Raw genomic sequence first — 10,798 nt, 5'->3', positions numbered from 1 at the left:
GGATGGCACGGTGGATTGTGTTCACTGACAATGGTTTCTGGAAGTATTCCTGAGCCCATTCTGTGATTTCCTTTACAGTAGCATTCCTGTTTGTGGTGCAGTGTCGTTTAAGGGCCCGGAGATCACGGGCATCCAGTATGGTTTTACGACCTTGACCCTTACGCACAGAGATTGTTCCAGATTCTCTGAATCTTCGGATGATGTTATGCACAGTTGATGATGATAGATGCAAAGTCTTTGCAATTTTTCGCTGGGTAACACCTTTCTGATATTGCTCCACTATCTTTCTGCGCAACATTGTGGGAATTGGTGATCCTCTACCCATCTTGGCTTCTGAGAGACACTGCCACTCTGAGAAGCTCTTTTTATACCCAATCATGTTGCCAATTGACCTAATTAGTGTTAATTGGTCTTCCAGCTCTTCGTTATGCTCAAATTTACTTTTTCCAGACTCTTATTGCTACTTGTCCCAACTTTTTGGGGATTTGTTGACACCGTGAAAATTTGAATCAACGTATTTTTCCTTTAAAATGATACATTAACTCGGATTAAACGTTTGATCTGTCATCTACATTCTATTACAAATAAAATATTGACATTTGCCATCTCCACATCATTGCATTCAGTTTTTATTCACAATTTGTTTAGTGTCCCAACTTTTTTGGAATCCGGTTTGTATATGACATAGTGGTGACGTGGAAGCAGCATCAGGAGACGAGTCTGGAGGTGGCAGCAGCATCAAGAAAAGGCCACAGAGTGGCACAATGACAGTGTGGAGGTGGCAGCAGCATCAGAAGGAGGCCACAGAGTGGCACAATGACAGTGTGGAGGTGGCAGCAGCAGCATCAGGAGGCCACAGAGTGGCACAATGACAGAGTGCTGAGGTGGTGGCAGCAGCAGCATCAGGAGGAGGCCACAGGGTGGGACAATGACAGTGTGGAGATGGCAGCAGCATCAGTAGGCCACAGAGTGGCACAATGACAGAGTGCGAAGGTGGTGGCAGCAGCAGCATCAGGAGGAGGTCACAGAGTGGCACAATGACAAAGTGTGGAAGTAGCATCAGCATCAGCATTAGGAGGAGGCCACAGGGTGGCACAATAACAGCGTGGAGGTGGCAGCAGCATCAGGAGACCACAGAGTGACCCGTTGAAAGAGTGGGGAGGTGGGTGGCAATACCAGTACCAGCTGAAGATGGTGGGTGAAAGAAGGAGCACTTGGCATCAAATGTGTGGCATCAGGCAGGTGGCAGCATCAGAATAGTAGCTAAGGCAAGAATCCAGAAGAAACCGGTCTCTTTTGTCAAAGTGTTGGTGTGGCACCATGGATGATCTAGTCTGATGCATTGGTGGGTGGAAATCTTGGCTGATCCATGCCTGATTCATCTTGACAAAGGTCAGTCTCTCCACATTTTGGGTGGACAGGCGAGTTCTTCTTGGGGTAACTATGGCCCCTGCCGCACTAAACACCCGCTCTAATGCCACACTACTGGCTGGGAAAGACAGCTTTTCCAGGGAAAACTCTGCCAGTTGCAGCCACAAATCCAGTTTGACTGCCCAATAGTCCAGCGGATCTTCAACTTGGGTGCTGTCCAAGTATGCCACCACCTGTTGTTTCATGTCCTACTCCAGGTCTAGCTGCTGGTGAGCGACTCTAGACTCAAGTTGCTGCTGATGGAGCTGGAACTGCTCCTACCCGCCCACCCTGCCACAGCAGCCATGGCAGAGGAAACTGAGCTCAGAGGGCCCCCTAGTCAGACCTGCGAGAGGATGGACGATGGCTCAGATAGGCAGCGGCCAACTGACTACATAGGATGTCTCTATAGTAGTTCAGTTTGTCCTCCCTCAGAGGGTAAAAAAGCCCCTATTTTGGACTGGTAGCGGGGGTCCAACAAGGTGGAGAGCCAGAAGTCATCACTCTGCCGAATGCTGACAATTAGGCTGTCACTACGCAAGCAAGTGAGCATGCATCGGGCCATTTGTGCAAGTAACTCGGAGGGACTCCCTGCCTCCATCTCCACTGCATACTGCCACAGTGTGTCTGGGTTCTCTGCCTCGTCTTCCTCATCGCCCTGTAGCTCCTCTGGCTGCTCCTGCTCCTCCTCTCCTGTCCCCTGTGTAGAAAAAACACTCATTTCGCTACACATTGCTTGTGCTCCAATGTCCTCCTCCTCCTCCAGTTCAGCCCCCACAGGGCTCATGTGGCCATGAGATCTAGGCGCCACATCTCCAGTCCCCTGACCAGACAGATTTACCAGCATCTGTTCCAGGACATAAAGCAGTGGAATGATGTTGTTCATCCTGTAGTCCTGGCGACTGACAAATAACGTTGCCTCCTCAAAGGGCTTGAGCAAATGGCAGGTATCACTCATGAGCTGCCACTGGCTGACATCAAAGTTACACAGCGGACTACTCCTGTCCGCTTGGATCATCAAGAAATTATTTATGGCCTTTCTCTGTCCGTATAGTCGGTCCAACATATGGAGGGTGGAATTCCAATGGGTGGAAACGTCGCATATCAGCCGTTGGGGGATGCCGTTCTGCCACTGCAGCTCAAGGAGGGTGTGCTTTGCGGTGTCAGAATGGCTGAAGTGCATGCAAAGTTTCCTGGCCATATTTAGGATGTCTTGCAGATGGGTGGAAGACTTCAGGAACCGCTTGACAACCATATTGAACATGTGTGCCATTCAGGGTGCATGGCTCAGTCCTCCTTGACGCAGCGCCGACACCATGTTCTTCCCGTTGTCGGTCACCATGGTTCCGATTTTGAGTTGTCGCGGAGAAAGCCAGGATTTGATTTCTTGGAGAAGGACATGGAGCAGTTCCTGCCCTGTGTGACTCCGTTCGCCCAGGCAAACAAGGTGCAGAACAGCGTGACACAACCGTGCCCTGCACATGTGGTATGCTGGAGGGGCACTGTCAATTGTCCCTGCAGTGGAGGCCGAGGACACGGTGGAGGATGAGAAGACAGAGGCGGACATTGTCGCAGGACCAATGGCGTGAGAACGTGGAGACAGAAGTGGCGTCACCTGGCCAAGTTGCTGGTGAGGCTGTGCAGGAACCACATTCAACCAGTGGGTCACTCTTCACCTTCTGCCCACAGATTCTACAAATGGCCATGTTCACCTCCTCCGGCGGCTTAACAAAAGACACACAGACACACTGACTTTACCCGCAAAACTCTGCACTGACTGACTGCTACCGCCGCTGCTTCCGTGGACCCCTGCACCACTACTTTCCGGGCAAGTAGGCTCCTCCGAAGCGGGTGGTCTACCCCAGGCACGTTTTGCTCCCGACCTCCCACTGCTGCCACCCTGCTGACTCCCGGCCACGCTAGCGACCTGCTGGCTCCACCGCTGCCTCACAGGCAAGCTGCCACCCTCTTCTACCGATGATGATGAAGCCTCTAATTCACATGGCTCCCAAGTGCAATCAGCTACATCATCATCTGCACGCCACTGATGTTCTCCTCAATGGTCTCTGGGTCAGGAGCCTGACGACTCACAACACCAGGTCCTACGCCACTCTCCTCATCACTACTTGCCCGCCTACCGGAGGAAGCGGCGGATGTCTCCTTCACATCTTGGCTGGCTAGTAGCTGCTGACTGTCCTCTAGTAGCTCGCCCTCGCTGTATAGTGGAGCTGAGCCCACAGCATATAATACTTCTCTTGCTGAGGGAACAGAAAAGGACAGAGGCAGGTTGAGGACAGGTGAGAGCACAGGGCCTGCTCCTGGGCCATGCCAACTAAGGGCTGTGTCTGACGAACCCATGGACTGTTGGCTGGGGGTGTCTGATGTCACTTGGGACGAAGTGGATGAATGAGTCAACAATTCAAGAACCGCTGGGTTGCTGGTCAAGGCTGAACAGCTGTCTGACATACTGTTAAATCAAATAAATAAATAAAAAGGAAATTAAAACACCCCAAAAAAGTCTGTAATTTTCTCACTTCACCACACAACGGCTAATAAGCCCTTTTTTCCCACTAATACACGCCAAAGAAGGCTTTAGAACATATAACTGCACCGCTGAACGGCAATTAGGCCCTTACTTTTTTCCACTTATACATGCCACAAAAGGCTTTAGAACATATAACTGCACCACTGAACAGCAAATAATATATATTTTTTTGCCACTAATACACACCAAAAAGGGCTGTAATTTTTCGCACTTCACCACACAACAGATAATAAGCCTTTTTTCCCACTAATACACGCCAAAAAATGCTTTAGAACATATAACTGCGCCGCACAAGGGCAAATAAGACGTAGAAATATTTCCTTGTAATACACCCTGTTAATGGCTGTATCAAACAGCACTCTCACCCCAATAACAAGAACGGCTTGCTGGAAATACAGAGCTGTATAATGGCAATTTGGATCCCCAGTCAGTACAGCAAGGTGTAATAGGATTGTTTCTATTACCCAGGCTGTAACTTCCCCTACTGAACCCTGTTCTGCTTCAATACTGTGGAATGATTCCTCCCTATCCTTTCCCTGAACTTCTATTCAGCAAAATAAAAGTTTTAAAGTCTTTCCTAGCACTGTCCCTAGCGCCTGCTGACGTCTCCCTGCACTAAGTACACTGGAAAATGGCTCAATCCAAGATGGCTGAGGCTATTTATAGGGCTGTAACATCACAAGGCTGGCTGACTGCTGATTGGCTGCATGCATGGCATTGTGGGTGATTCCTCGTTCCCAGAGTTCCTTGCTCCATGTCCTAACACGTGCAGCAGCCAATGTGATTCGTTACCACGAAGCATTAGGAAATTCGGATTCAGTGAGAATCTAATTTTTCCTGAAATTCGGATTGAATTCCACTTCGTCAACTTTGATTCGCTCTTCTCTAATTTGTTATGTATCCTATGTTTTACTGTTTGTATCTGGCCATAGTTCCCAGCAAGGAATGGTTGGAAAAAGTTGGCAATGAACAAGGCTAACCATCCTATTCCTCTACTCTTGGTAGAAGTGGTCAAGTTCTGCTCCCTGCCAAGAGGGAGAGTTCCTGTGTGGACACAGAGGGGAGAGGAAGTAACCTGCAAAGCTCCTGCTCCTGTTACCATATTCTCCAGAGAGAATCTCCAATTGTCTTCAAGTGAAGCCTTGAGAAACCAGACAGTAGTACTAAGTGCTACCTCAGCATCTACAGACCGTGCTGTAAGGTGAGGGAATTCAGCCAAGCCAGCCTTCACCAAACAACCACTAGGCCAGTATCACCTAAATGCAAAATTCCCCATTAAAAGTGTCCTGTCTGACCCAGGAAGTACATCAGCGACTTAAAAAGATTAAAATAGACAAATCGCCAGGACCGGATGGCATACACCCCCGTATCCTAAGGGAATTAAGTAATGTCATAGCTGGACCCTTATTTCTGACATTTGCAGACTCTATACTGACAGGGAATGTCCCACAGGATTGGCGCATGGCAAATGTGGTGCTAATATACAAAAAGGGTGCAAAAACAGAGCCTGGAAACTATAGGCCGGTAAGTTTAACATCTGTTGTGGGTAAACTGTTTGAAGGTTTTCTGAGAGATGCTATATTAGAGCATCTTAACGGAAATAAGCAAATAACGCCATATCAGCATGGCTTCGTGAGGGATCGGTCATGTCAGACTAATTTAATCAGTTTCTATGAGGAGGTAAGTTCTAGACTTGACAGCGGTGAATCAATAGATGTCGTATATCTGGACTTCTCCAAAGCATTTGACACTGTACCACATAAAAGGTTAGTATATAAAATGAGAATGCTTGGACTGGGAGAAAGCGTCTGTATGTAGGTAAGTAACTGGCTCAATGATAGAAAACAGAGGGTGGTTATTAATGGTACACACTCAGATTGGGTCACTGTCACTAGTGGAGTACCTCAGGGGTCAGTATTGGGCCCTATTCTCTTCAATATATTTATTAATGATCTTGTAGAAGGCTTGCATAGTAAAGTATCAATTTTCGCAGATGACACTAAACTGTGTAAAGTAATTTACACTGAAGAGGACAGTATACTGCTACAGAGGGATCTGGATAGATTAGAGGCTTGGGCAGATAAGTGGCAGATGAGGGTTAACACTGACAAATGTAAAGTTATGCACATGGGAAGGAATAATGCAAGTCACCCGTACATACTAAATGGTAAAACACTGGGTAACACTGACATGGAAAAGGATCTAGGAATTTTAATAAACAGCAAACTAAGCTGCAAAAACCAGTGTCGGGCAGCTGCTGCCAAGGCCAATAAGATAATGGGTTGCATCAGAAGGGGCATAGATGCCCGGGATGAGAACATAGTCCTACCACTTTACAAACCGCTAGTCAGACCACACATGGAGTACTGTGTACAGTTCTGGGCTCCTGTAAACAAGGCAGACATAGCAGAGCTGGAGAGGGTCCAGAGGAGGGCAACTAAAGTAATAACTGGAATGGGGAAACTACAGTACCCTGAAAGATTATCAAAATTAGGGTTATTCACTTTAGAAAAAAGACGACTGAGGGGAGATCTAATTAATATGTATAAATATATCAGGGGTCAGTACAGAGATCTCTCCCATCATCTATTCATTCCCAGGACGGTGACTGTGACGAGGGGACATCCTCTGCGTCTGGAGGAAAGAAGGTTTGTACACAAACATAGAAGAGGATTCTTTACGGTAAGAGCAGTGAGACTATGGAACTCTCTGCCTGAGGAGGTGGTGATGGTGAGTACAATAAAGGAATTCAAGAGGGGCCTGGATGTATTTCTGGAGCGTAATAATATTACAGGCTATAGCTACTAGAGATGGGTCGGGGATCCAGGGAGTTATTCTGATTGCCTGATTGGAGTCGGGAAGGAATTTTTAATTCCCCTAAAGTGGGGAAAATTGGCTTCTACCTCACAGTTTTTTTTTTGTTTTTTTTTTGCCTTCCTCTGGATCAACTTGATGGATGGACAAATGTCTTTTTTCGGCCTTATGTGCTATGTTACTATGTTACAGCCATTCAACCTGCCTACAGATTCCTTGCTGGTGCCAGAGAGAATTGAAGTCAAAGTCTCCTGCTTCTGTATGCATTTCAAGTTCTTCGTCGCACAAAAAAAAAACAAAAAACAACTTTGCTATCTTTAAGGCCTCATGCACACGACAGTATTTTTTAACGGTCCGCAAAACGGGGTTCCGTTGGTCCGTGATCCGTGACCGTTTTTTCGTCCGTGGGTCTTCCTTGATTTTTGGAGGATCCACGGACATGAAAAAAAATGTCGTTTTGGTGTCCGCCTGGCCGTGCGGAGCCAAACGGATCCGTCCTGAATTACAATGCAAGTTAATGGGGACGGATCCGTTTGACGTTGACACAATATGGTGCAATTGCAAACGGATCCGTCCCCATTGACTTTCAGTGTAAAGTCAGGAGTCCCTTTTATACCATCGGATCGGAGTTTTCTCCAATCCAATGGTATATTTTAACTTGAAGCGTCCCCATCACCATGGGAACGCCTCTTTGTTAGAATATACCATCAGATTTGAGTTACATCGTGAAAACTCATATCCGACAGTATATTCTAACACATGGTGATGGGGACGATTCTAGTTAGAATATACTACAAACTGTGTTCACGACTGCCCCCTGCTGCCTGGCAGCACCCGATCTCTTACAGGGGGCTATGATACGCACAATTAACCCCTCAGGTGCCACACCTGAAGGGGTTAATTGTGCGTATCATATCCCCCTGTAAGAGATCAGGGGCTTCCAGGCAGCAGGGGGCAGACCCCCCTCCCTCCCTCTATTGTATTTAACTTATTGGTGGCACAGTGTGCGGTGCCCCCCCTCCCTCCCTCTATTGTATTTAACTCATTGGTGGCACAGTGTGCGGCCTCTCCCCCCCCCGATCATTGGTGGCAGCGGAGAGTTCCGATCGGAGTCCCAGTTTAATCGCTGGGGCTCCGATCGGTAGCCATGGCAACCAGGACGCTACTGCAGTCCTGGTTGCCATGGTTACTTAGCAATATTAGAAGCATCATACTTACCTGCTGGGAACGCCTCTGTGTTAGAATATACTGTCGGATCTGAGTTTTCACGAAGTGAAAACTCAGCTCTGAAAAAGCTTTTATGCAGACGGATCTTCGGATCCGTCTGTATGAAAGTAACCTACGGCCACGGATCACGAACACGGATGCCAATCTTGTGTGCATCCGTGTTTTTTCACGGACACATTGACTTGAATGGGTCCGTGAAATGTTGTCCGTCAAAAAAATAGGACAAGTCATAGTTTTTTGACGGACAGGATACACGGATCACGGATGCGGCTGCAAAACGGTGCATTTTCCGATTTTTCCACGGACCCATTGAAAGTCAATGGGTCCGCGAAAAAAACCTGAAAACGGCACAACGGCCACGGATGCACACAACGGTCGTGTGCATGAGGCCTAAGTCTGACCTCCTTCTTCAGTTCTATGATTCCACCGCACGATCCCCAGGGAGCAATGGTCTGAGGGAGTACATCGTGACACAACACCTCATCACGGCCACTACCACTCCTGCCCCCTACACCGGTACTCAGGGGGTCGCTTAAAGTGTTACTGTAGATTTCTTCCCCATGACACATAGCCTACACAAGGACAATGACTCTTTATGGCTCCACAGTGCAGAGCTGTAGGCACTCCAACCCATTGAATGTCTTATTATGGAGGTATTCTCTGCTAGAACAGAATGCATTAAAATTATACAATTAATTCATACCATTAAGTAACCCAAAATTTTTATCTAACCAAAGACAATGCTCCAGGGAGGAATTTAGGTTCAGTATATTAATATAAAGATAACATAAAAAAAAAAAAAAAAAAATGTTATATACATCCATCTGTCCATATTCATTGGCGTCCGTCCATCCTTGTTTCCACATAATCAGTAATAGCTGACGACAGGCTTGACGCACGTGCAGCCCAGTGTGACCACCTCGGTCTCCAGTCTATAGGAGAAGCTGCAGCCTTTCTGCCCCCGACGTAGGACCATCACCTCCTGCTGGATGGGGTAGGAGATCAGGGCTGGATTCTCATTGCCGTTGGCGTCTGCGCAAGTGAAAGTGAGACAATTGGCCTCCGCGATGACGAAGGGGAATCTGTTGGGATCTGAGTTGAGACTGAAAAGGAAATTTAAAAGAATAAATAAAATTTTACAATTCCACAATGTATATTTTTAAATATTGTTCTTTTGGCAGCTAAAGATCAATGTACCCTGCAGTACACTAAAATTAGTTTTTTAAGGACTGAAGACTTTTCGAACATTTACTGGGAGTGGGATACGGGAACCACAGTCTGCTAGATGACTCTAATACCTTCTCATGTGTGCTACCTTCTCATGGTTGACTGTTAGTTTCACATGTATTATTTATGGGTACTACCATTACATATGTACAGTCTATGGTTTCTAGCCAAAACATTTACCGTAAGTGTTTGTGCACTTTTCTCATACATTTATTTTGAGATATGATGAGGTTTTGGTTGCATTGATTTGATTTGAATGTATCCTAGGGGTCTATAGCCACTGAGTGTGAATAGCTCTAAACTGCTCCGACCACAGGTTCTTCTTCTGTGATCAGGAGTAGATTAGCAAGAAGGTGACGGAGGATTACATGCTTACAGAATCTGACTGCATACAGGCATTGTTTGTAGTCTGTTACCATGGAGACAGATAGCACTGCATAGGAACAGTGTATACTGCATTAATACAGATGGTGATTTGGATCTTAAGAATGCCCCCATGTCACGGCTGAAATTCTGGGGCTTACAGAAAGTAGTCTTGTCCTGAGGACACAAGTCGAGATGAACCTGCAAATCCAAGCCCTAATAATGCGGGAAATTTGTGCTCCATTCCATAGAAGGTACACAGGACTATAGCCCTATGTCAGAAATTTTTTAAATGGGGTACGTTGTGACATTTACCTGTATTCCCAGGGTGACAAAGAGCGAGTGTGAATGTCCTCCATCTGTACCAAGCTGTCCAGGTAGCTGGTGTCGATGAGACCAATGTCCACTATCATAGCGCTTGGCCGGTGGCGGTTCCTTCTTCCAGGACATCTCTGTTTGGCCTCTAGGTGGAGCTCTTCATCCTCAGATCCTTCCTGAGTATTAGTGAGGGACAAATACTCCTCTGGGAGAAAGGCCGATGAGCAGAGGGACACCAGGGCGGCCATCTTAAAGATGGAGAACATGGAGAATAATTTTCAAAATTCCAAACAGGCAAAGAGGAGAAAATTGTTTATTGTGCACAATGTTTGCCTTATAGGGGTTGTCACATTACTCTTTTGAAACCAGCACTGGACCTGAATACTTTTGTAATCTCATGTGATTAAAAAAAGGACATGTAAGGACTTGTTTAATCTGTCTCTGTTAACTGCTTATTTTTCTTAAATCTTCATTTTCTCTTATCTTGGATGACATTTTGGGGCTTTGGAACCAATTACTCAACTCCGAATGGTTTCAACATACAATGGTCGTCCTGGAACCAATTAATATTGTAACTTGAGGGTATATACTACACACACATACCACCCAACTAAGGTGGTAAACTATCAGCCGAGCGTGAAGCAATGGATGCGAACATCTCCAGCTGCCCTGCCTCCGCCAGAGCACCAGATTGGGACTCAGCTGGTAACACAGTTCTACGATCCAGTTGTAATTTTAACAAACGGATCTGGAGAACTGGAGGGAACTGGCTGCATCCCATGCCTGGCTATAGGGTGTGCAGAGGTTGCAGTCGCTACCGGACCCAGGAGCTTGAGGGGGCCCAAAGCCCCTTGTGCCACATAAGAAGACACTGGTTCTATAGAAAGTGCACGC

The 10,798-nt window shown here is 46.8% G+C and overlaps 1 protein-coding gene across 1 annotated transcript; it reads right to left on the bottom strand.

Annotated features, from left to right (window-relative positions):
* Window positions 1–8,864: 8,864 nt before the first annotated feature.
* Window positions 8,865–10,152, bottom strand: LOC122945487 (interleukin-17F-like). Its single transcript, XM_044304552.1, has 2 exons — window positions 9,902–10,152; window positions 8,865–9,099 (listed from the first exon to the last, which is right to left on the bottom strand). The coding sequence occupies exons 1-2, from the start codon at window positions 10,150–10,152 to the stop codon at window positions 8,865–8,867; spliced, it is 486 nt and encodes a 161-aa protein (XP_044160487.1).
* Between the last annotated feature and the right edge of the window lie 646 nt (window positions 10,153–10,798).

This window comes from Bufo gargarizans, chromosome 8, assembly GCF_014858855.1.
Source record: "Bufo gargarizans isolate SCDJY-AF-19 chromosome 8, ASM1485885v1, whole genome shotgun sequence".
NCBI classification, from domain to species: Eukaryota; Metazoa; Chordata; class Amphibia; order Anura; family Bufonidae; genus Bufo; species Bufo gargarizans.
This window is presented reverse-complemented; position numbering and strand designations above follow the sequence as displayed.

Bases quoted from the DNA above. Each gene is read 5' to 3' on its own strand.
- LOC122945487 (XM_044304552.1), bottom strand. From the start codon at position 10,152: ATGGCCGCCCTGGTGTCCCTCTGCTCATCGGCCTTTCTCCCAGAGGAG. The intron at 9,100-9,901 runs GTAAATGTCACA...TTTCCTTTTCAG, and splicing joins TTGTCACCCTGGGAATACAG to TCTCAACTCAGATCCCAACA.